Source organism: Chenopodium album, chromosome 9 (assembly GCF_948465745.1).
Source record: "Chenopodium album chromosome 9, dcCheAlbu1.1, whole genome shotgun sequence".
NCBI classification, from domain to species: domain Eukaryota; kingdom Viridiplantae; phylum Streptophyta; class Magnoliopsida; order Caryophyllales; family Amaranthaceae; genus Chenopodium; species Chenopodium album.
Genome location: NC_137842.1, coordinates 9,172,996 through 9,199,099, shown reverse-complemented (window position 1 = coordinate 9,199,099; position 26,104 = coordinate 9,172,996). Strand labels below are relative to the sequence as shown.

Below are 26,104 nucleotides of genomic sequence, written 5' to 3'. Positions count from 1 at the left end.
GTAGTTTTCATTAATAAAAAAGAAATAATATACAACATAACTTAAAGTTCATATAACATCCAATACATTTCAATAAATCTGGTAATAATTAAATTTTATCTTCTTCCTCAAAACAAAGAAAACTCCTACACCCAGGTTCTTGTAATCTTAGCGAGCTCCCTCGTAAAGTCAATAAGATATTCGAAAATCGGGAAATTACGATGGGTTCGGCGGCTTTGTCGCCAAATTTAAAGAAAATTCTAAGAAAAATGTAGAAATTAAGGGAATTGTTAACCCTTAAGGGTAGGTTCTTGTCATGGACGAAGGTCTTCAACAAGGCAGGATAGAGAAATCAAGAAGGAAGATCTTCAACAATGGAGGAGAGAGAAATCTTGGTGGAAGGTCATCAACAATGGATGAGAGAAAAATCGTGGAGGAATATCTTCAACAATGGTACCTAGCCCATGATTTTTAGTTAGAAGGAATGGTGGAGGTGGAGGTGTTTAACGGTGAAAGAAGGTGTCTAAAGGTGTTTAATGGTGAAAGAATTAAGAATACCACAACTGCTTCAAAATTGACTTAACTCACCTTGAGTTCAGTCATGACAGTCATATATATAACAATTGAGTTTGTTAACTCCGTGAAATACCTTTTAGCATGTAAGTTAGACAAAGATGGACACATGGCTTGAAAAATATTTTTAAATGGCTTTTGCGAAACCCAAGACAAGTTTATTACAATAATGCCATGTGATAAACTATCCAAGTTTTTCTAGGAGATCAACTTGAACTTTCTCCTTTGAATTAGATGTCACTCCTTCCATGTTTTAATAAGTGTTACACTTACCAAAAGCGACTGTGCTTTTTATATGTGTTACACTTTCCTTTTTAGAAAAAAAAAAACTACCTTTTAACATTCCCACCCAAACCCAAAACTACGGGTTCGTTTGGCATTGTTGTGGTTTTCTGCTTTTTTGGTTTTTTGTTTTTTTAAAAGTATATGATATATGTCCCATAATGAATCAAAAATTATTTAAACTTATTAAAATCATGATAATTTTGTAAATTGACAACAGAAAAGTGGAAACACTTTTTATTTTATTTTTTTTTATGTTTCCTGTTTTTGGTTTAAAAAAAAAAAAGAAACTGAAAACAAAAAATGATGTCAAACAAGCCCGTACTTTTTTATTTTATTTTATTTATTTTTTATTTTTATCCTCTCACATTCATTACTTTTCAATAAATTATTACTCCATTATCTTTCTTTAACCATTTAAAATACTCTAACTACCCATTTACTTCTTATTTTATTTAAATCAATTAAATTGCCTAAAACTATGTGTCGGTCAAAGTGTAACATTTATTAAAATACGTAAGGAGTACATATTTTCCTTCGTTAATGTTAACTGTCAAAGATTAAATTTTGTGACATAAAAGGCCTATTCACTTCATCTTAATTTCAGTTTAGTTAAGTTCAATTCAGTTAAGATCCAATCAGTTCAGTTCAGTTCAGCTCCTAATTTCCTTCTCTTAGAAAATATTCATTTCAGCCCTATTCAGTTCAATTCAGCTTCAATCAATTCAGTTTAGTTCAACTCAGTTTAGTAAATGTGAACAGGTCCAAAGTCAAGTCGAAACAACTTTCAAACATGACCAATTAGTCTAGGATTCATCCTAGTGTGGCTAGGATAGCTGCACCAAGGCCCACCCGGCCAGATGGCACACAAACCTCCATAAAATGCGAGGCCTAGAATAAATTTCTTCCTTCAACTGCTATAGTTTTATTTCAAAACATAAAATAAAAAAACTGTTCATTTTTCTATGTCTCCAACTTCTCCCAACTTCTTTAATTAAACAAACTTCATTTCTTCTCTCCTCTTATAATTTTCTCTCTCTATAAAACTAAAAACTACCATGGATATTTGAAAAGAGCTTAAAAATCAACCAAATTTTCTTAGAGGTTTGTGGGTCTATTGGAATAATACTAATATAACTATGAAAAGTATTGACCTTAAAGAGCGATGTGCTCATTTGTTAGTAAATTTTAAGCCTTTAAATAAAGATATGGTTATCATAGGGGTTTATTGTCCTGCGCAAGAAGCTGACAAACCTTTGTTTTGGAATTATTTAACCTCATATGGTATTAATACAACTCTTCCGTGGCTTGTCCTTGGTGATTTTAATGAGATGCTATTTCACTCAGATAAGCTAGGAGGTAGAGCACTTACTAGTCAGCAACTCCAACGTCTACCGGCTTTACTTGCTAACACTAATTCCATTGAGGTACCTTGCACTCAAAATGCTTTTTCATGGAAGCAATGCCAAAATGACAAAGTAATATATGAAAGGTTGGATAAAGCCGTCTCCAACCATTCTTTTAATCTAGTTTTTCCTAATTGCTTATCGTCGTATGGTACCTTCACGGTATCGGATCATGCCCCTCTTCTTTTTGACTCACGTTTCAACCTCGCTACTTTTACGCCAAGACCATTTCGTTTTCAAAATTTCCAGACTTTAGATGTAGAATCTCACGCCATAATTAAAAAAGTGTGGCCCTACCCTATTCAAGGGTCTCATTTCTATCGCATTCAACAAAAACTTTCTCAAATCAAAGCTGAACTTAAATCGTGGGCTAAGAAGCGATATGGCAATAATAAGAATAAATTATTAGCTAACGAAGAAAAAGTCAAACAACTTGAGCAGGCTCTTCAGCTCCAGCCTTTTAACCCGATCCTAGTTAGTCATATCAACAGACTAATCCGTTAACGAGAAAAGCTTCTCTTATTTTGCCAGCGGTATTGGGGCACCTTAAGCCAAAAATATTGGCTAGTTCAAGGAGATAGAAATACTCGCTTTTTCCATAATCGCATGCGGAAAAAAATAGCCTCAACGACTATTCACAGGCTTCGAAATGAGGATAATGATTGGGTTGATGATTCAAACGACACGATATTAAAAAGCTCCTTTGGGATTCTTTCCATTTTCGTTTCAACTCGACTCACTCTATGGCAAGTAGGGTTGTTCATAACCGGGTACCCGGCTTTTCGGGTACCCGAAGAGGCGGGTACTCGCTTTTGCGGGTAGTCAATTGCTCGGCCCATGACCCGACCCGTGAAATCCGGGTACCCGAATCTCTCGGATCGGGTCAGAGGGTACCCGATAAAAAAATTTAGAAAAAAATATGTGAATGGAAAAATTTTAATGCGTGTATTTGAAAGCCAAAAAAACATACATCCAAAACACAAATCAAAGATAATTATGATTCAACCAAAGAATTAGAAGAAATTGAGAAAGGAAAGACAATCGCAATTACAATTACAATGTATAAAATATCAAAAATAAAAAAGAATAAGAAAAATTACACACCATGAACAATTACAGAACAATTTAGCTTTAAATATGAATCTGAAATCGGATTCATCATTATCAAGTTATTTAATTCAATTATTTATCAAAGTTGCATCTTTGCACACGATAATTTGAACTCGTACTCAGAACTCATGCGATTGCAGCTACTATGGGAGATATCTCTTGTTGTTGTGTCGTTGCGTGTGGGCTGGAGATCTTTCAAATGGTTGCTTGTGCGGTTGTGCCACTGCAGTGAGACCGACTGTTGGCCGAAGATCTCTGGCTTGTGGTTCGATTTGTGTGTATGTCAAATGTGTATATGATGCTAGGAAGTTTGATTGTCGACCGACGGTGTGTGTTTCAACTTTGAAGGAATGAGAGAGAGAGAGAGAGAGAGAGAGGGAGAGAGAGAGAGAGAGAGGGAGATGAGAGAGAGTACAACACTACAGCGGCTGCGTCTATTCCTATCAAATGCATAAAGCCCTTATTGCCTAACCCTAAAGCAGTAAAGCCCCACTCTTCCAGAAAGAAAAAAAAATGAGTCGGGTATTTAGCGGGTACCCGATAAACTCATAGGGCGGCCCATTACCCGACCCGCAATTCTAGTTTTTAAGCAGGTCGGGTACCCGACCAGTAAAAATGAGAAAAATTCAAAGAATACCCGTCGGGTATTTTGCGGATCAGCGGGTCAACGGGTCGGGTCAACCGGGTCGGGTTTTTTTTAACACCGCTAATGGCAAGGCACCTTGACCTTTTTTTCATCAAACCCATAACCTCAAATGAGGATTGTAGCTCTCTCCTCTTTCTCGTCACCCAATTAGAAATAAAAAACGCTTTCTTTGATATGAACCCTAACAAAGCCCCGGGTTCAGATGGTTTTGGGGCAAAGTTTTTCCAGTCCTACTGGAACATCATTGAAAAGGATGTTACCCTTGCAATCCAGAGTTTCTTTTCCCATGGCCATTTGCTCCCATCTTTGAACCACACTATTATTTCTCTGATTCCAAAAATCAAGCAACCTGAATCGCCTAACCATTTTCGCCCCATTAGCTTGTAAACGCAGTTTATAAAGCCATTTCTAAAATATTGGTTACCCGTTTATGTCCAATTCTCAAAAAATCAATTAGCCCGCTGCAAAATGATTTCATGCCAGGTCGTTCTATTCATGATAACATACTTATTGTTCAAGAAGTACTAAATACTTTTCAAAAGTCGAAGAATAAAACGGGATGATGTGCACTAAAATTATTTATGGAAAAAGCCTACGACAAGATCGAGTGGGAATTTCTCTAGGAGTGCCTTAAAGCTTTTGGATTTCATGATCAATGGATTAATTGGATTAAAGAATGTGCTACTACTATGTCGTATTCTCTCAAAATAAATGGGGAAACGACCGAATGGTTTAAGCCTTCTCGAGGTTTGCGGCAAGGGGCTCGTTTATCTCCTTATTTATTTATTCTATTCTATATATGGAGGTAGTGATTAGGAAATTAAACTCTCTTTAGAAAGCTAGGATCGTAAATCAGGATTTGGTTTTAAAATTTGTCCAAGATTGTTTAATATTCCTTGCTTGCTATTCGCTGATGATATCCTTGTCTTTTGCAAGGCCACCTCTTCGGCTTGTCGTAACCTAAAAAAAGTGTTAGATGAGTTTTATGGGGTATTTGGTCAGCTAGTAAATTTCTATAAATCATCTATTATCTTCTCCAAGAACGTTGCTAATAATCGAAAAGCGAGCTTAGCTGCCAACTTTAACATGATGCCAAAGGCTTCCCTAGGTAGATACTTAGGGGTGCATTTTAGTTCTTATCATCCAACTAAACGTGATTTTAGGAATGTTGTAGAAAAAACAGAGCAGTGTATCCAACACTGGGAAGCAGGCTACCTCTCCAAAGCCGGTAGACATACACTTATTCAAAGAAACCTAGAGGCTCTACCCTCTTATTTGTGCTCCTCATCGCTTCTTCCTATAGAAGTTGCAAAGAACATAAACTCCATTCATCGAAATTTCTTTTTGAGGCAAAACAAGGACAAGAATAGCATTCCCTTTGTCTCTTGGGATAAGGTGTGCAGACCAAGGGGATTTTGGGGGTTTAGGCTTACAGTATACTATACCGCTTAACAAGGCCGCTTTCATAGCAAATTTGGGTTGGAAAATAGTTTCGGACCCGACCAACCTATGGATTCAGATTGTTAGAGATGAATACCTTCGTAATGCTTCCCTTTTTAATACACACCAAGTGTCAAAGACTCCCTTATTTGGCGTAAGATCCTAGCCCAGCGAGATATTTTGAGAAAGGGCATTCGTTGGAAAATTGGGAATGGACAAGGTATCTTTTTTTGGATTGACAATTAGGTCACACACCAAATCTTACTTGAACTCCTACATATGGACCCTAACCTTGTAGATATGGACACTAGGGTGTCTGATTTTATCTTCGATAAGAATCAATAGGATCGCCAGAAACTCAGAGTTGTTCTTCCCTCTCATATTGTCTCTCAAATTATTGGGATCCCCTTGCCCTCCGTCCCGACAAGAGATAGTTCAGTTTGGGGTCTTACTCCATCAGGAAACTTCTCAGTTAAAACAGCCACATGGCTAGCTCATGATCCCAACTTGGATGACTCCAAATGGACTCATAGTTGGATTTGGAGACTAGATATTCCACCAAAACTCCAAATCTTCCTATGGAAAATCTTGCATAATAGTATTAATACCCGTGACATTCTCCATAAGTGACGGATAGCCCCTTGTGGTACCTGTATTCTCTGCAATAGTCTAAGTGAAACAATAAACCATCTCTTCCTTACGAGCTATCGCATTAAAGATGTTTGGAATCATTCTTTGGTTAGACAATGGCTAGGTTGTACTATTCCCTGCAATGATTTAATAGAGGCATTTATGTTGCTTAAACAACACAAAATAACTTCAAAGAAATTTATATTCCTCATTTAGAGTATTTGGAAGGAACGAAACTCCATTATCTTTAGGCAAGACTTCTTTGATATACTGAGAATTTACCACCGAGCGCATATTGCGTTCATCGAGTGGCATTATAGAACTCTCAGAGATACCTTTTTCTCCTCGGGGTCTCCTATCCAGAGGCTCCCCCCTTCTTATCTACCCATCCTCCTCTACCTAATCCCATTTTGGTTTCTTAAGAAGCATCACCCCTTAATTTCCACAAACTCAACTTTGACGGTTCGGTTCTCAACAACTCAGCAACAGTAGGAATCATCACCAGAGACAACAACGAGATTTCTTCAGGAGCACGTATCTTCAATCTCAACAGCACCAAAGTCTTCATTGCTGAGGCGATAACTCTTCACAAAGGTATTCTTTTGGACCTTGAGCTTGGGATAAAAAATATTCAAATCGAGGGCGATAATCTCCTAGTCATCAACTCTCTTAAAGGCACTTGGTCAACCCCCTGGCAGATTCAGCTCATAATTAAAGACATTTGCGCTCTTCTCATCAAAAATGAAAGTTGGAGCATATGGCATATCTTTCAAGAGGCAAATCGGGCAGCTGATTGAATAGCTAATGTCGGTCATTTAGTTAGTGATAGTATGGACATTACTCTTTGTAATAACTCTAGTCTTTCTACTATTCTCTCTTGTGATGCATTAGGAGTTCCCCTCGTGAGGAGGGTCTTCTAATGTCCTCTTTTTTCTTACCTTTATAAAAAAAAATAAAATAAAATTATGCACCATACCTCCCTTAGTTTTATACAAGTACAGTATATATAAAAAAAAAAGTCCAATCCAAATAAAGGTCTAGATTGAATTGGATCTCGCCCAATTTGTTTCAACCAAATGGACACCCTTAAGAAAAACCCAAAACAAAATAAAATTCTTGGATGTAGCATGTAGACTGTAGAGCAACAACTCCAGGACAAATGACAGAAGCAGAGCATTTTACGACTCAAAACTTCTATTGAATTCCTCCTTCCCTAATTCAGCTGCTCTTCAAACCCCTTATATCTTCTGAATACAGAAAATATCAAACCATTTCAACTTTTAATCGTTGTAATTGTATTGAAGGTGAAGAACAGCACCCCCAATTAAAACAAAGCAAGTATTTTAGGTATTTATTTAATTTGCTAATTTTTTTCAAATTGTATTATACCTTTTGTTTTCATGTTCAAATTTTTACTTGTTTTTGTTAGGTTAACTTTTAATTTCATGGTGTTATTGTTAATTCGAAGCTATTGCTTCATACCCATGAATTGAATTACTGGAAAAAACCACTAGTTTAGATTTAATTCTTGATTAGGGTATTGTCTGTAATTATATTGGGTTTTGAGTAGTTTATGCGATTGATTGAGCTTTGAATTCATCAATTTCCTATTCCCAGGTTAAAAAAATTGTGATTATAAATTTCCCAACAATCAAACTTCATTATGTTGAGCCAGTCTTGTTGCTACAAGGTTCAACAAACCCTTGAACCTTCGTGTTCTCAACCGGCGGTTCCGTGCCTTCCTCTTCAATTCAAGGTCCATATGTTTCTCCCTGTGATTTTATTGTGATATAGGTAGATAACTGCAACTGATTAATGACATGGGTTATTGAAATTTCAACAGAATTCGAACTTATTTGGATCCCAGTGTAAAGGTTTTAATCGTGCAAGACGAGGTTTTGCTCATTCAAGTTGTATCCATTCGCTCTCTTCGACTAGAGCTCGAGGTGGGTATTTCTCAATTTGTTGCTACTATTGTGGTTTCTTATTAGTCTTTGTGGTAGTGTTATCACATTGAGTTTATCACAGATGCTAATATGACCTCAGAAAATGTGAATTGTTGCAGCCTAAAATAACTATTCTGTTAAGGTTAAGCCCTCCTCTAGAAGGGCGTTAATAAAATATCTTTCTAATTAAAGCATAAGTTGTTACATACGTTCTGCATCATCGTATCGAGTTATCTACTATATGCAACAGTGTTAGCGTAATATTTTTCACATTTCCTGTAAAGCTCCCTTGTCATATGTTAGCTATTTAAAAAACTACTCCGCTCAAGTATTATGCTATAGTATGTGCCGTGTAGGTCTTTTATCCCTATACTGCTAACATTGTTAAAAGATTGATGATGCTTTTTAGTTCTATGTGCAAAAAGTAAGCTGCATATCCAATTCATACCTGTCAGCCATTATTCCCTAGAGAGGGACGTTTTACTTGTAGCCAAAAGATGTACGAAGTATTAAAGATTAGTAATCTAACGTCCTATTCTTATGAGGTCTATCTGTGTACTCGCAATTAGGATTTGTTTTCAGTTATTTGTTTCCTGTTCTTTTTAGGATTCTATGTCGTATCGTACTATTGTTGTTTGATTTAGTTAGGACTTTGATTGTTTCCAAAATGTTTTAAAAATCTACTCCCCCCCCCCCCCCCCCAAAAAAAAAAGGGCACGTGTTTTTTATTCCCTCGAATTGGGTGTTGTGTCCGACATGGTGATGGATCCTTCGACTGACTCTCTAGATGTCTAGATTTTATAAATTTTCATATAGACCACTATATATTTGGTTGTTATATTGTGTCAAAGTGTTGGAGGATCCGACATGCGACACCTGAAGTACAGCAGGCCGAGCAGGGTCTCGAAGTAACATAGGAGTAGTTTAGGCTGATTTGTTTTCATCATGCTAAGGAGTCCTAGTTTGTCTGTGTTTGCATTTGTATCCTATAAAACGCAAATCTTGTATGCATTATCTTACAGGTATGAGTTTATTAAATTGATGATGACTTCAAGAAAACCTCAGTAACTTGGAATTTTGAGATCTGCCCCTGTTACTAACCATAATTATAATTATTTAGTAAAGTTCGTCAGTGGCCTAAATTCTGTATCAAGCAGATCCTAGAAATTTTCTACAGGCCAATTGTCTAGTTGCTTGATCATCTTGTGAATAGGTGAAAGGGGGAAGGGATGTTGTCTGAACTTGTCATTTTATCTGAAATATGTGGTGGTATGTCATTGTCAATGTGGTGTCTTAGTCCTTAGATTTAGCCTTCATTTCGAAGTTGTTTTGATTTTATTAATAGTATAACCTGCATAGCAATAATCCAATGTTAATAATTATATCCTTTTCAATTTATTTTTAATTATTTTTTGTGTTATCTACCATGATGAAGCTCTCGTCCTATGACTCACTTTTGTTTTTTCTCTTCATTTCAGTGGTTAAAGCTGTTACCACTCCTAATTCAGCTCTGGAGCTTCCCCTAACTGAAGAAAATGTTGAAAGTGTACTAGATGAAGTGCGGCCATATCTAATGGCTGATGGTGGTAATGTTGCTGTGCATGAAATTGACGGAAATGTAGTCAAATTGAAATTGCAAGGAGCATGTGGATCCTGCCCCAGCTCTGTAACAACCATGAAATTGGGTATTGAGCGCCGCCTTATGGAAAAAATTCCTGAGATAGTTGCAGTGGAAGCAATTCCTGATGAAGAAACTGGCCTTGAGCTAAATGAAGACAACATAGAAAAGGTGTGCTTACATGTTTAGTCATTATTTTTAAGGAAGTAAATCATGAAATGAAACTTTTTTTTTTCCTTTCCTGTTTGTTTCTTTTTATCTGTCATCAATTAATTGGATTAATTATACTAAAATCCTTTAGTGACTTAGAGTAGTTGAGACACACCTGAACGGCTTAAGTTAGTTTCTCTGAGATGTTTACATCAGAATCGTACCTCTTTCCTCTGGTGTTAATCTAGGGACGAAAGACTAAAGGAAATTATCAATGGTGACAAGAAATTATGATGATATAATGAGTTAATAATATGATATTTTATGGAAACTAGCTAGAAAAAGAGAAATGCATGCAAAGTTTGATGGAGAGCACCTGTGTGCAATTATGAACTTATTCTATTCCTTTGGGTATCAGTGATAGCACCTGTGGTCTGTTGAGTGTGATATGGACTAAGAAGGTTTAAATTAACTTTTATGCAAGGTTATGCTGTTGCCTATGAGTGGTTGGTAATGTTTTGTTTATAGTCCTGTATGTGAAGAGAATGACTTTGCACCATATGATGTTATAGTCTGAATGCTATTTTGTTCAAACATGTATATTATGGCATTTGATCAGTGGGGCAAAAGTTGATTGTATGATTGTGGCATAGATGAGACAGTTTATCACGCAGATTTCTCTTTATGTCTGTCATGAGTTTACTGGATGCATCCGACACTTAGAAAATATTGATTTGACCTAGATTTGATGGCAGCAGCCAGAGATTCTCTAAGGCACCACTAAGCACACTTAATGAAAATTTGAGAGCATACCTTTTAATGTCCTTATGCTGGAACCTCCTTTTTCTGCTTTTGTATCAAGTGCTTGTAGAATGTTGCAAGTTACTTGAATCACAGAGACCACATTCACTAAAATTGTATATTTAACCCACTGTGAGGGTGTCTTAACTCTTAACCTATTTACTCTTTGCCGATACTAAAAGATGCTGTTGTTTTGCAATTTGAACTTACACATTTACTCAGTACTCTGGCTGAAACCTGAATCCAGTAGCTTCTGCTTTAGTAGACTGATTTCACTTCCATTCACAGATGATGTTCTTAATCTGGTGTTGTTTTTAATTTACATATTTGACTATGATGTTGTTCCGTTATACTTTGGGATAGAAGTTAGTGCTGGGTTTTTATACCATACACAAAACTGATGCATTAGTGCTTGTTGAGATGTTTACAGAATCAGCACCTTTTTTTCATCACAAGGAGACAGTAAAGTAGATGCTTTGAGTGGAATATAATGTACCACTGGGTTCTCCTATTAAGAATATAAGCAAATTTACATCACAAATGAATAAGCTCATACTGCACTTAGGCTTGGTAGCTCTAACCTGTCATGCTGGAAATCGGGAATCACACAGATTCTTTTATCTTATTAAGAATTAATATTTATGATCAATTTTGATCCCTTGTAGATATATCATAAGCACATAGCTTGTCTAAGCTAAAGACTCTTCTTGATCAAATAGGTTTGTGTTATTTGCACCCAAAAAATGCCTATCTTGAATTGCGCCCAAAAGTTTTTGTTCATTGTCGGAGGTGATTTTTTCGGAATAATGAATTGGGAAAGTGCTGTGTTATTGACAGTACATGACACAACAATCTTACAAATCAGACACTTAGACAGTATACAACAGTCCATCCAACGTGGGGCACTTACAGTTGAGTGGCTTTGTCTGGTTTTAATTAAAATAGCTATTTCACTTTTAGTTCGTGCAATAGAATGACTATTTTCTACATATACTTCACACTGGTGGGGTGTTTAAGAGGATTAGTGGTTTGCGAATATGAACAAGAAGCTGATTCCCACATATCTCTTGTTTTTATTATATAGGATTGAGATCACTTAAAAAGGTTTGGGTTGGGAACTGTGGTTTTTTTAGGGAGGGCTAGCACTTTGTAATAAAGGAAGGGAATAGAGCTAAGTAATGGAATGAGCATGTGGCCAAATTTTTAAATGAAAATGGAGGTTAGTTGGGGAGGAAGTTTTGGAAATTTATGTACTCTTTCTTATTTCAAACTATTCATGTCATAAATTATTATGGAGTGAATCTCTGATTACTGATTCCTATTTTCATAATTTACTTGTTTATCTTCAAATATCCATTCTCATTCCCATTTACATAATGTACCGTGGATGATAAAAATCAAGATTGTGAGGTGGTGAACTAATGCGTTAAGTTCTTGAAGAAAATCATCTGAATTATAATTTCTAATTAGTAGGTTTGACAGTGCTGGCTACACTTGATATATGCATTGGTGAAATTCACACAAATTATTGCAGGTCCTTGAAGAAATAAGGCCGTTCCTTATAGGAGCTGCTGGTGGAACTTTGGAGCTTGTTGGGATTGAAGAGCCAATCGTGAAAGTCAAAATCACAGGTCCAGCTGCCGGAGTGATGACTGTTCGAGTGGCTGTGACACAGAAATTACGCGAAAAGATCCCTTCCATTGCAGCCGTTCAACTTTTATCTTAATTTTTGATATGCATAATAATATTACAGGCTTTACAGCTATACCAAAATAGTTTTTGGTGCAAAGCTACACGCTAGATAGTGTTTGTAAGTTGTATTAGTCTTGAAGGATATGTATAATTGTACAGTGTCATTCAATTTGGTTGATCACTTAAATTTAATACAATCTATTTCATTTTAATAAATAGAAAAAATAAATATTCAAAATTGTATCGAACTCAAAGCTTCATGGAGTTTTTGGATCTAGTATGCAAATCCTCTACACAATATACTCGACTGGAAGTTCTAATACGTTAAATATATGTATCAAGTTGAGTACAAGCTGAGCTGAGCTCGAGTAGGTATTAAAGTTTTCAAGTTCAAGTCGAGTTTCAAATCTCAAACTCGCGCACATCTCATATCTCTAGCTAGCACCTATAGTTTGGCCCGATTCAGTGTCATCTTTCACTATCGCAACGAGGGAGCTAAGAATCACAAGAATGTCACATGTGTCATAAATTCTGATGGCAAATAAAAGCGTGGATTGATACCCTGAAAATCGCGAAAACAATTGCATTAATTACAATTATCAATGCAAATCCAGGAACGATGACGAGTAGGGAGTAGGGACCCCTCGAATGAACCGTTGGCTAGCAACGTAGTGTGTGTCCTATCTTTAACGCCGTATCATTTCTCACCACTTTTGCACTCTTCCCACCTCACCCTCACCCTCACCCTCACTCACACACTTGGAGACTCGCACCATTTTCTGCAAACTCAATTAACTCACAAACAACAATTCTACTAGAGAGAGAAAATTCTCTCTGTTTCTCTCTCCTCCTATTAGCTTTAAGCTCATTTTAATGGCGTTTAATCTAAGCTCAACCTCCATTACTACTATGATCTGCTAAATGTGCTTTATCCTCAGAAGTGAAGAAGAACTTCTAAGCTCAGTTGCTCAGGTATTCTGTAACTTTTCGATTTTAATTTTTCGTTTTTTTTTTGGTAATTTACAAAATTCGAACTATTGAATGCTTGCTATTTACGTTTAAGGTTACTTTAATTTGTGATGATTGCTTATTGTTGCACCCGAGTGTAATTGATTGGCGTTATACAGTTATAAATTTATAATCTATATGACTATATCCTAGCGAGATTACTCCGTGTTTTTACTAGGTACACCCGAATGTGTAATGGATAGTATGATACATATTCAGCGTTCGATAAAGAGAAGAGACGAGTTTGTGAGAAATCTGAGAATAGAATAGCGAATTAGTTATACTTTGTATATTAATTCATATGGTACACCCGAGTGTATAATCAGATTGTGATCGTAATAAAAACATAACAAAATTTTGAATGGAATAGTAGAAAAGTAGTACTCCGTACTGTAATTTGAAGTAGCTCATATGGTACTTATATTCTTGTATTTCGTACGAAGTATATGATTCCCAGATTTCGTTGACTTAATTGTAATGATTTGGAGTACGCCCTGAAAATGCAGTACTACTTTTTTTTTTTTTTCTTAAAATAATATTTTTACATTACTTAAAATTTAAAATTTGAATATTTTGTGTCGGTAATTCAGACTGGTGGAATAGGTTCTAATTATGGTGATTTCATTTAATAACATGATTAATTTATTATTAATTTTATTGTATAAGACGTTGAGGAATCATTGTCAATACACACGTCTATGTTTGATGACTTTAGCGCCTGTAGATTTTGTCTTTGAACCTCAAAGCCAAGTAGTACTACTTTTATTCTTCAAAGCAAATGATCAACAACCGTACACCATTTATTTTTTTCACTTTCGATTCACAAATTCTTTAGGTTTTGCTAAACATGACCCTTATTAAGTTTGGAATCTATAACAAATTCGTGAAATCGCGCGTCTATTTTGACTCTCTTTGAGTATGATTGCTAGCCCAATGGTTAAGATTGAGGGCCTGTGTACAATCTTGACATATTTTAAGAGTCAAGATCTTTTTTTTTTTTTTTTTTTTTTTTTTTTTTGAGATTTTTAAGACAAAATTACGCATCCATTATTATTAATTCGACTTCCCTAAAAAAATATTGATTCAACACTTAATGGTTTTTAATTTTTTTTTTTTTTTTTTTTTTTTTTTTTTTTTTTTTTTTAATATTAGCTTCTTATTCAATGCATGACATTTTCTGATTATAAATATACTGTATCACTGTATGAAAAATTAATTAATGAAAGTTGACGATCTGTTTGATGTGGGTACATAATTTAAGCATATATTATAGGCTGTACAGGAGTTTTGGAGAGTTAGCTCGAATCATGGGGAGCACAATAATAACATAAACTTTAATATTAATTAATTATACATAATTGATTTTCTTGAAATGGTTGAGTGGTCGCTTTCCTACTGTGTAAAAGATTAGCTTTGGCAATATCTGGAATGATTGGTTTGGTTTTATTATTGTTAATCCACATTGTTTAGTTTTCTTCTACAAATATGCTATGCCTTAGTTTGGCTATGTCTTCTGCTTCTGCTGTGCTGGTAATGGCATTGTTGATTCGGGTTTCTAGTTTTGGCATGCACCTTGTAATCTGCTAATAAGTCATTTCGTGGGAGTTCCATCTCTATTGCTTTGTTTTGGAAGACCAAATTGGCTTGTTCTGTCCCAAGTGCCTTCATATTAAAGCCGAGTAGGAGTCAATTATAAATGGGTTTCATTTAGCATTATATGGGATTTTTGTTGTCTGAAGATAGTGATGCATTGCTAGTAGACGACTAGTTACGATTCTGTATTCAAAAATAGCTTGCATAAAAGTGTAAACAACTGAAAGGTTTTATATTCAGGTATTGTGGACAATGTCGGTTAGTTTCTTTCATATGCTTGTTCCTGAATGGACGAGTATTAGAATGTGCAGAGAAATATTCAATCATGCTTTGATTCTTTATCTGTTCCAGATATCTTGTTATTATTCCAATTGAGATGGGTCAGATATTGGTCATATGCAATAGATTTGTAAAAGTACTTAAATTTGTACTTTTTTTGGGAAGAAATTTATTGGTATTGTAATTTTAAGTGTAGAGTGTACTTTTGTGCATCTTCTAAATAGTGTTAACATGTCTTTTGTGGATGGCAATTCCTTGAAAAATATGAGTTTCTAGAGGGATTGTTGGCCAAACATGAATTTGGTGGAATTTTGTTTGACCCATATATTTATACACTTAGGAGGACTTCAGATTATTATTATTATTTTTTTTTTCTAATTGCACCTGTGAATCTGATATATTTCTGAAACAAAGGTTAGAAGAGATTAATTTGGCTGACTATACATGAATTGATCAATCTCTTTGGCTAAGATGAAAGCATTACAGTTGTGAATTAAGCTCCTCCATTGGGCCATTCTTTAGGCTGATAATTGTGTAATCAATCATATAGCTGATTCCTATAACAATTCTGTGACAGATTTGGTTGTTGGAGGATTTGAAATTCAACTTATGGACATGAAATTCCAACCATACTGTATGTGAAGGTATGCACTAGCCCCCTCTTCGATTTAAGCATACAAAAGAGAATTTCTGGGTTCTTAATGTTTAGAGAGAATCATACAGAGCCTTTTTATGTTCTGTTCATGTTCATGTTCAATTTGTATTTTCTATATGTAAGTAATTTCAGATTAAAGATGCCTTTCTTTTGTTAGTAACCATGTTCTTTTAATTTGAAAGTTTGAAACAGTATAGAAGTTGGTGTCACACTTCCATTTTTCACTTGCTAATCTACTATTTTGTCTTTATTGTCTCATAAACTTGATAAAAAGCAAAGTACATCTTCTGTTATATTTGATGCTTTGCTTGCTTGCTGTCTGATAGGGACATTGCTACTATTAGTATTAAAGTTACATTATAATGTACATTTAGCATGTCTGTTGATTTATTTTTTCTCTTCTGAAGTTCAACTCTATCATAGGAATTGATGAAGATCCAGCTGCAGGTCGCTATTACATCTGTTTTGTTCTTAATCTGCATTCAGCAGACAACATGTGGTTAGTACCTTAGAAACTAAAAGTCTTGAGTATATTAGTTTATCGATGGAATTTTTCTTTTCTTACAAAGTCATTCAATTATGGTATGCAACTTTGGGGCATTTGATATAATATTTGAACTTGATGTCCAAAATACTTCTGTGGTGCTTTTCAATGGTAATATATGAGCAACCCCTGACTCTACCTTTAAACCCCACTGAACCCAAATATATATATGTAATGATTAATTATTCTGATCGCATAGTTGGCCCTTTTTGTGAGGGTGGTGAGTCATAATTAGAGTGTTCCGCCTATTTGTTTGATAGGTCAAAATAATCCATCTTTTGATGAGTAAAATATCTGGTTATTTACCAATTGGCATATGCAATAGGATTGTGGTCTTGTGGGTGTTGCATGGCCTAGTCATTTAAAGCACATAGATAAGGGGCTTCCTAATGCTGTTTATGCCCATATGCCTGAGGCAATTTCTGAAAAGCTACTGAATTGGTCTCTTTTTGTATTGTTTAGAGGCTTTCATGAGTCCCATCTGGTTCAGCTGTTGTTCTGGCAGGTTTCAATCAAACTTGTCGGTAAGGGTGAACTAGATGAAGAATATGAGCAGATGAAGCAAACCTGAATTATATTTTCTCTCTGGGTGCAGAACAGGTGTCTAATTCATCTGGAACTAGGTGGACCTGCACATGTTCTGCTTATGAAGAAACTCAAAGGTCCAGTAATGCAGCTAATTGCTCCACATCGTGTGATTGCCTGCCTGGTAGGTTACCAACTTACCACCTTATGCTATTTCTGGTTGTATATGTAAGATCGGGAAAGATGAAGATAAACCAACATACCACAAAGGATATTTTTTTTATTTGTTTAAATATATTTTTGTATACAAAGATTATATTTTTGTATACAAAGATTATATTTTTGGTGTCTATTAAATCTGTTTCCTTAGCCACCGGTTCCTGAATTCTGTTAGTACTCATAAATTATTAGATCAATTGCTCATCCTTGTATTTGTTATTTTTGTATTTCTTCTTGGCGTAGTGAATGTTGGATCAACTGGAAACACTTGGACTTGTGTCTGTAATAGTGGTGAATTGCCTACTTTGGCAGCAGATGGTCAGAACAGTAACTGCTTTACAGGATGTGATTGCACCTCTGGTAATTTTCTAACCTTTTGAATTTATTTTAAGAAGCTACATCAGCTTGGTTTTTGGACTGCATAGGCTGAAAGCTTATCAAATGTAAATTGTACTATCAAATGTAAATTGTACATCGAAATTTCAAGCTCTTGTAGCATGGCTTGCATACTTAAAACATGATCAAGAATATGTCCAATCACTGAATCAGCTAAAGATATAACCCACTGCTGCATTAAGAATTAAAGATTTCACTCTCTAGTTGGTGAAAGAAGTAAAAGCCACTTTATAATCAAGATCATTATAGTACAAAATCGTATATGACACACTACTGAGTCTTTTTAGCATTGTTTAGGTCACTATTTTTTTACCCCTCATTGTTTCAATCATCCACAACAACCTACATGTCATATATTCATAATTACAGGGAGAAAGATTTCACATGCCTGCATAACTCATTTGGCTTTATGTAATACCATATCCTCTTACCTTTAAAGACGGGAGAATTTCTAGATGACTAGAAGCTAAAATATTGAGATTAATTTCTAAATATCTGATTACCCTAATTCCTGACCTTGCCTCACTTCTACGATCTCAGTTGGTAATAATTTTCAGACTATTCTACCTTTGGTGATTTTATTTTCTGAAAGCTATTGGATATACCATCTTTTGGAGTTTGTTGGAAAGCAGTGTGCATTTGCTTACTCTTTGTCTGGTGATATCAGTGCCAATTCTAAATATCAAAGTACATGTAATCTGGTTGAATGATTAAACTTCCGACTTGACACGTGTTTCTAAGCGAGCCTGTGTCATGCTTACTTTTATGCTTTGATGTTTCAATGTTATGGCCAATGCCCATGGCCGGCTGGCCGCACGAAATTGGTTAAATATCTATTTGTTCTAAATTTATTCCTTTTCCTTTTTTTTAACAGGATCTTTTACAGCTTCTCAGGCTCCAAGCAAACACGTTTCTAACCGAGTAGTAATTATTCTCTTTGTATGCTTGGTGCTCATTACACTTGCATTAATTGTATCCCTCACCTGGTTTTTTTACCCAAGAGACAAGTGTGAGCAACAAAAAAACTTGTCTGACAGAGGATCTAGCCTCGAAAGTACTACTGACCTGATAAAACACAAATTTCCTTCCCAGTCTCCAGCCAGAAGCAATGTGGGTCTTATGGAAAGTCCATTTACAGGTAAACTTGTTTGGAACAAAATGTTTTCAAGCGAATTCAAAATGTGTGGAAAATTAGATTTAGGAAATGCCCTTGAACTACCAATCCAAGTTTATTTTATTTTTTAATTTTTTAATTTTTTAATTTTTTATATATAAATCGAAATCACTTTGTTTTGTTCTCTTTTTAACAGGTTGGATTGGTTCCCTTTTATTCAGAAGAAAAATGAAAATAATTCATGGCACAGTCACCCATTTTACATATTCAGAGTTGGAACATGCAACAAACAAATTTTCTCATGATAATCTGATTGGAGTTGGGGGATGCAGCTATGTATATCGTGGCCATCTTAAAGATGGTAGAACTATAGCCGTGAAACGACTTAAAGCTTCCAAGGGACTAGATTCTGATTCTGAATTCTTTAAGGAGGTATAAGCTTACCTGATTTTGCAGTCTTCTGATTGCCTGGTCCAATGGTGGAAGGATAACACATAAAAAACAATTTTGGCCACATGTTGAACTGCTTGTGCTGGTCTTGAGTCGTCTAATTAGATTATTCTTGTGCAGGTTGAGATTATATCAAGACTTCACCATTGCCATATTGTGCCTTTACTTGGTTATTGCTCTATATCCTTGGGCAAACAGGTTGAGAGGCTACTCGTTTTTGAGAATTTGCCAAATGGTAACCTCAGGGATTGTCTGGATGGACAAAAGCCTTTGGATTGGGATACCCGTGTTGCAATTGCCCTAGGAGCTGCCAGAGGACTTGAGTATCTCCATGATGCAGCTGCTCCAAGAATTTTGCACAGAGATGTCAAATCCACTAATATTCTTCTGGATGAAAATTGGAAAGCAAAAGTAAGAATTTGACCAGTGTTACTTCATTTCTTCATGCACTAGAAATCTATTGGTAATTCTTTCTTCATAAGGGTTTTGTCAGAAAAATATCTTCAGTCCTAGATGACTTAGCAAGAAATAAGAAAACAATGAGGATGATTTTTTACTGAGCAGCAATTTTCAGAATTATGTTAGGTCAACAAAATATCCAATCAGACCATACAACCAATTGATAGACATTAGAGTAGTTTTTGGATTTTTAACCTTTGGATGACTTTTGTAGTTGTTGGTGAAGCAATAGTCCTTGAGTGTTTATAACCTTGTGATATTAGTGTGTGACAGACATGCTAATTCTATAATTGCAGGTAACTGATCTTGGTATGGCAAAATGCTTAAGCACTGATGGGTTTCTCAGTTGTTCTTCTTCTCCTGAAAGAATACAAGGAACCTTTGGCTACTTTGCACCAGAATATGCAATTGTTGGAAAAGGTACATTGAAATCAGATGTATTCAGTTTTGGAGTTGTTCTTCTTGAGTTGATAACTGGCCGAACTCCAATTTTCAATGTATCTGATAAAGGAGATGAAAGCCTAGTCATATGGGTATGTAATCTTCTCTTCATTCCTGCATTTATTGCCAGATAATGGTGTGAATTCACCTTTGATTATACTTCGTAAGTTTAAATTTAGTGATTCAGCTGAAAACTTATTTTGTTCTTGCAAGGAATAATGAGTTGGCACTTGAACCAAATTGAAAATTTTTAAGGCTGAAAAATGCAGTGTCTGAAATTTAATTTTTGAGTAATGCCTCGTGGTTGCTCTTGCTTTAGGCTGCTCCTCGACTACAAGATAGCAGGCGTGTAATATCAGAATTGCCTGATCCAAATCTGAAGGGTAATTTTGCCGAAGAAGAGATGCAAATAATGGCCTATTTAGCAAAGGAGTGCTTGCTTTTGGATCCTGAATGCCGACCAGGCATGAGTGAAGTTGTTCAGGTCCTCTCAACACTTGTTCCAAATGTGTCAAGGGGAAGAAGGTTTCCCACAAACCTGTTCCAGGTAGAGACTCTTGAACATTCTTTGTTTTTCAAGAGATCCAAATGAAATGTGTTAGCAAGTTGATGGTCCAGATTCATATAAGTCATTTCTTAACTATCCAGTTTCTCTTTCTTACCCACTAAGATACCCATGAAGGGCTAGAAACCTAGGACCAGTTCTTCACATCCTTTCAGGCTGTAGTCCTAATTAAGATGTAGATTGTTATGGATGCCAACTGCTTAGTTGGTGACATCAAATCTTGTTTACAACAATTGCCCTGTATGATTCTCCTATACGATCCCATCCCATCCCATCCTCCCCACCCCCCCCCCCCCCCCCCCCCCCAACCCCAAAACCCAAAAAAAAAAAAAAAAAAAAAAAAAAAAGGAAAAAAAGAAAAAAAAAGAAGCAGACTGCTACAGGTTGATCAACTTCCTTTGTGTATTTTCACTGAAAATTTAGCATGACTGTGTTGCATTTACAAATATAGCAGATCTATGTCCACTTTTCCACTAGTAACTTTATTCTTCAAGGTTTTTAGTGTAGAGATCAAATTTATGTTATAACATTTGTGAAGTTCTTATTTCATTGATTTGATAATACACATTCTCAGTTACTAAAAGTTGTTTCTTTCTTTTGCAGAACTTGTCCTCTAACAGCATGAAATGTGAACAACCATGCATGGAAAAGTCTACCAGTCAAGTTGAGGTTCTTGTAGACTCTGAAGAACTCAAACAAATGTGTCCAAGTCGATGGTCATCTCGATGTTCATTATCATCTGACATTGATCGCACCCTCTTAGCTGATAGCATTGGGAAGTCAGTAAATCTTTCATCAGTTCAGTATGTCAATAGTCTGCTATATTTGACATCAAGTGGAAGTCATAGTACCAATGTCGATGATGATGAGATTGTGGATCTGACAGAACCTCGACTAGAGTCATTCTCTGTAGGAAACGATCAATGATCTTCAACCAGCAACAAGTGCATGCCGGCAATCTTAGATGATGAAGAGCCATCCAAGGTTAGATCTGGATGGTAATTTGATATGCAAAACAGGGAATTACCATAGTTCTTACTACAAATTGTAAAGAAGCAAACCTTTTTTATTCTGTTCTCCTCCTTACTACTTTCTTTTTTTTTTTTTTTTGGTGGGTGGGGTGAGGTTTCTGTGTTTTCTGTACGGCAGAAATATTTGAAAATAGTCAATATATAAATTTGTTGCTGGTTACTTCCTGAATCCTGATTGCCGATTGGGACATCACAATATATAGGCACCCAATACAAATTCATTTTGTAAATAGAAAGAATTTCATCCTTATGTTATTGATTGATTTTTTATTTTTATTTTTTTATCATCACCATCAAAAGTGTTCAGTTGATCAGCAGTATCCGGCAGAGCATGCATTACTCTGCCAGTGAAAACTTTTGTGAACATGTTAGTTGCCGAGTGAAAGGATACTACACCAGAGGTGACCTTAACTTTGCAGTCGTCCTTGGTGCTTGCCCTGCTTGGTAAGCGCATTAAACCTTTCCCACCAAGCCTTGAACATATTCAGTAAAGTCCTTAATTCACCTGGACTATTATTTGCAGGGTTTTGATAATCTTTTACTACTTAACACTATGCATAAAATGTAATGGACTCCTCTGATTTTTAATGCATTAATGTTCAGCTCTTGCTGAGATATTTGATACAAGTACTAAAAATCAGTTTAGTCTCACACAAAACTGCTGTGTGCACCAGACTACCTGTTGCGATATAAGTCCAAATCAAATCAACACTTACTAAACAAAGAATAAAATGATAAATTTATTCAACCCATAAGAATCTTCATATTGAGTTCAAGAAACTTTACAATGAAAAAGCATAGAGACAAGACAGCTAGCCTGCAAGCTCGATGATAGCTGCACAACTACGGATGGCGACATTTAAGCTAAAAGTGAAACTAGGAACAAACAATCTACAGAGATTGATATATTTATCTTATACCATTACATAGGTAAACTAGGACCTGATTTTAATCACTTCCAATCTAACATGTCGAGCAACCAAAGGACCTCAGTCTCATTATTTGCAGCATCACAAAAGTCCATTTCAATGCCAAAAACGTTTGCCACCTCATCATTCTCAGCATCGGCAAATAACAATGAAACCCATGCTCTAATACCCGATATGAAGGGGTGTATGGGGGAAAAGTCAAGATAATCAAATGCAAGGGCCCGAAAAGATGTCCAATTAATATCATCAAACATCGCTTTATTAACTATACAGGCAAATTTGCTGGAATCCCTACGTCCAACCAACACAGAGACACTCACTTTCTGCCCCAACGGCACAGAAAACCTGGGTTCCACGGGCAACATCATCTTGTAATCGGGGCCTTCTAGACGGTATCTAAGAATGTTAGAAATTCCAGTAGGCAGAGTTTTTATGCCGCCATGCAGAACTAGGCCTGAGAACACTTCTGAAAATATTGACTGGCCTTCAGCCCAAATGTCAATGTAGAAGTCCAAATCATTGAAGGACAATCTTGAAGGAGGAAGAGCCTGGTGCCGCCGGCGCTTGTAAAAGGTCCCATAGAGTTTATAGTACGTGACTGTTGATGGTGAAGGTCTTTTACATAGAGAAGGCCATCTCCTAGCACATAAGCATTTCCAAAGATAATCATCTTGCGCAATGTCTCTCCACTGCTTGCAAACTAACATACAAGAAGCAAGGTCTACACCATCAAGTAGAGGAAAGACTGCCTTTAAAACAACGCATGTCATCTTGTCACGTGGTTTATGATAATAAGGCACTGGAGGGTTGTAGCAGAAGTCAGGTCCACGCTGAACATTGCATAAACACCAGATTTTAGTATATAGAGGTTTCTCAACATTTTCAGCATCCTAAACCAACCAGTGACTGCATAGCAGAAAATTCAATGACCAAATTGAAATTATAACCAAGGAGATGTATTAGCTAGCACCAAAACAACATAGTTAACCATCCAACAAATGCTTGATAAATCTCAAACAAAGGAATAAAAGGCAGAAAACACTAGACGACCTTTAGAATCATAAATTAATACTTTTTTTTTTTTTTTTTTTTTTTGAATAGTCATAAATTAATACTTTGTATAGCATTTTATAGCAAAGTGAAATTTCATGAACTTAGAGAGATAAATCTCATACTCAATGCTTCTTTTAGATTGAAATTCTTTCACAATAGCATATGAACTTTGTGTAAATTTTGAAGCATGCTATGTATTTAGAAGAACAGGTAAAAGTGGGAAATAGTAGGACCTGCAGTACTCAATTAGGAACTTAACTAGCAGCCAAAAAAGGAGTAATATCAAGATTGATATAGCACAATCAATACCACTATCACACTGATACTATATTCTAAAATGTTTAGCCACAACATATAGTACTTGCATATGCTATACCAATTTATAATCTTTGTAGATGTTTCAAACCACTAACGTTCAGAAACAATCTCCTATGCTTAGAGCTAAAGCTGTGAATATTCTAAATCTAAACTCCTCAAGGATCCATATTATTGTTTGTAACATAGTTGGTAAGGAGATTTGGGCAATCATAGAAATGTTTCTATATGTCATATGAATGGCTTAGTAATACCACTAAATGCCTAGACACACCTGAAAGAAAGTCTTGGTCTACAGATCTGCAACATGGAAATACAGTACTTAGAACAACAATCAGGGACGATTACCTTAATAACCGGTAGGTGGGCTAACTGCTAAGTCATTACTTCCCTAATCTTAATAGGTTTGACTATTTTTTGGAATAATGCAGTACGATCTTTTCACACTTCCTCTCAAAAGGGACTTGTTCACGTATTAAACCATCTAAGCCAGTAAGCCTTAGTTACAACAACATACATTCAATTAAGATAACACTTTTTCCATTTCCCTTTCACTTACTTCTGTCCTCTAATTTATTTCTTTTTTCCCTCAGATACTACAATTAAATATTTTTCTGGTACAGCTATTCTTAACATGATTTATTCAATTGCTGCATCCAACCGCAAAGCTATAGCTTGGTGAAATTCGATAAGCTTTCCATGAACCACGGAAACACTCATATTCACATGTATAAATCAAGAAGTTGCTAATCTAATGAGGAACTTCAATATCCCAAAGCTAAGATATACAAACCATACGCCTCGAAATAGTTCGGTTGAACAAAGAATCCGAAAATTAACGAAACGATAGAGGATAATTCTATGGAAATCAAATAAAAATCACCATCATATTGACAATTAATCATAGAATACAAATAATCATATGAATTTTCCGATTGCAATTCATGCAATCAATAAGTTCCAATTCATTATTCATGAATACATCAGGTAACTGAAATTCTCAGTCGCAATCCAAATTCAAAAATCAAATTACAATTTGGGTTAAATCAGATATGAACTCCCCATTTACAGTAATTACAAGCTTGATTTCTTATGGAAATCAAATAGAATCACTATTATATTGACTATTAATCATAGAATACAATTTAATACTTATATCATTTGCAAAATCAGAAATCTGGAAAATGCTGAACAAATTAAAAGCAAAAAATTACATACCACAATCTAAGAGCAGAATTGCCAATTGCCACTACGAATTAAAGGGCTCCTCGGATTGAAATCGCATAACAGTACCCAGAAAATCAAGTTTGCAACCCAAATGGGAAACTAGGGTTTATAGAAATTGCCTCTGAATTATATACTCGGGTCTTGAAAAAAAATTAAAAGGTGTAATTGATTGATTTGCAGGAGAGCTTTTGGCTGTTGATCGATAAATGGCCAAATTTTGGTTAGAGGGTTCAAATTCAAAATAATTAGTTAACCACTCACTAGTAGCACTATTAAAACGGTTTGACACTTCGGGTTCGGTTTGGTTTGAAATCGGTTCGGTATTAAATCGGGTTGGTTGAAATCGGTTTAAGTGTCTCGCGGGTCGGTTCCAGTTTGGTCTAAATAGTTATCGGTTCGATTCGGTTTCGGTTTATTCTTGAGCGGTTTAAATTCGATTCGGGTTGTAAACAGTTCGGGTAGTAAAGGGTTCGGTGTAGACGGGTTGCAGTTTGTTAACGGTTCGGTGTAAACGGTTTTTATCCCGGTTCAAACAGTTTCGGGTTGGAAACAGTTTCGGGTTAGAAACAATTCAGTTCTTTTACGGTTCAGTTTACAACTAGTTCGGTTCTTTTTCGGTTCTATTTATAATTGGTTCGATTCTTTTTCGGTTCAGTTTATAACTGGTTCGGTTCTTTTTCGGTTCAGTTTATGGCAGGAGGATTTTTAGTGGCAGGAAGATATTTTATACTATTACAATAATTTGGCAGGAAGATATTTTATACTAAAATAATAAATTTTCAATAAATATTAATTTGGCAGGAAGAATTTTTGTACTATGATAATTAACTTTCATTTAAAACACCTTTTAAGTTGATTTTAATATTCTCTTTATAGTAAGCAGTTTGTAGTCGATTTGTTTATTAGCGGTCCGGTTCATAAACGATTCGGTTTGTAAGCGGTTCGGTTTATAAATGGTTCGGTTTATACACAGTTCGGTGCAAACGGGTCGCGGGTTGTTAACGGTTCGGTGTAAACGGTTTTTATCC

The 26,104-nt window shown here is 35.6% G+C and overlaps 3 protein-coding genes across 6 annotated transcripts; 2 read left to right on the top strand and 1 right to left on the bottom strand.

Moving 5' to 3' along the window:
* Window positions 1–7,198: 7,198 nt before the first annotated feature.
* On the top strand, window positions 7,199–12,521 carry LOC145558368 (nifU-like protein 2, chloroplastic). Its single transcript, XM_081619590.1, has 5 exons — window positions 7,199–7,413; window positions 7,684–7,822; window positions 7,910–8,012; window positions 9,491–9,801; window positions 12,116–12,521. The coding sequence occupies exons 2-5, from the start codon at window positions 7,730–7,732 to the stop codon at window positions 12,305–12,307; spliced, it is 699 nt and encodes a 232-aa protein (XP_081475716.1). The 5' UTR covers window positions 7,199–7,413; window positions 7,684–7,729; the 3' UTR covers window positions 12,308–12,521.
* A 465-nt stretch (window positions 12,522–12,986) lies between these two features.
* LOC145559528 (receptor-like serine/threonine-protein kinase NCRK) lies at window positions 12,987–21,721 on the top strand. 3 transcript variants are annotated; one of them, XM_081620943.1, is made up of 11 exons: window positions 12,987–13,245; window positions 15,731–15,797; window positions 16,232–16,307; window positions 16,948–17,061; window positions 17,340–17,456; window positions 18,367–18,630; window positions 18,803–19,038; window positions 19,177–19,467; window positions 19,812–20,048; window positions 20,276–20,503; window positions 21,125–21,721. In XM_081620943.1, the coding sequence occupies exons 3-11, from the start codon at window positions 16,238–16,240 to the stop codon at window positions 21,446–21,448; spliced, it is 1,881 nt and encodes a 626-aa protein (XP_081477069.1). In that variant the 5' UTR covers window positions 12,987–13,245; window positions 15,731–15,797; window positions 16,232–16,237; the 3' UTR covers window positions 21,449–21,721. The 3 variants fall into 3 exon arrangements, with proteins under 3 accessions (XP_081477069.1, XP_081477067.1, XP_081477068.1); XM_081620941.1 differs by having other exon boundaries at window positions 16,216–16,307; XM_081620942.1 differs by lacking the exon at window positions 12,987–13,245 and adding an exon at window positions 14,757–15,114 and having other exon boundaries at window positions 16,216–16,307.
* A 547-nt stretch (window positions 21,722–22,268) lies between these two features.
* On the bottom strand, window positions 22,269–25,335 carry LOC145559527 (F-box protein At5g39250-like). Of its 2 annotated transcripts, none has more exons than XM_081620940.1 (2): window positions 25,068–25,335; window positions 22,269–23,387 (listed from the first exon to the last, which is right to left on the bottom strand). In XM_081620940.1, the coding sequence occupies exon 2, from the start codon at window positions 23,249–23,251 to the stop codon at window positions 22,505–22,507; it is 747 nt and encodes a 248-aa protein (XP_081477066.1). In that variant the 5' UTR covers window positions 23,252–23,387; window positions 25,068–25,335; the 3' UTR covers window positions 22,269–22,504. The 2 variants fall into 2 exon arrangements, with proteins under 2 accessions (XP_081477066.1, XP_081477065.1); XM_081620939.1 differs by having other exon boundaries at window positions 22,269–23,311.
* Window positions 25,336–26,104: the final 769 nt, after the last annotated feature.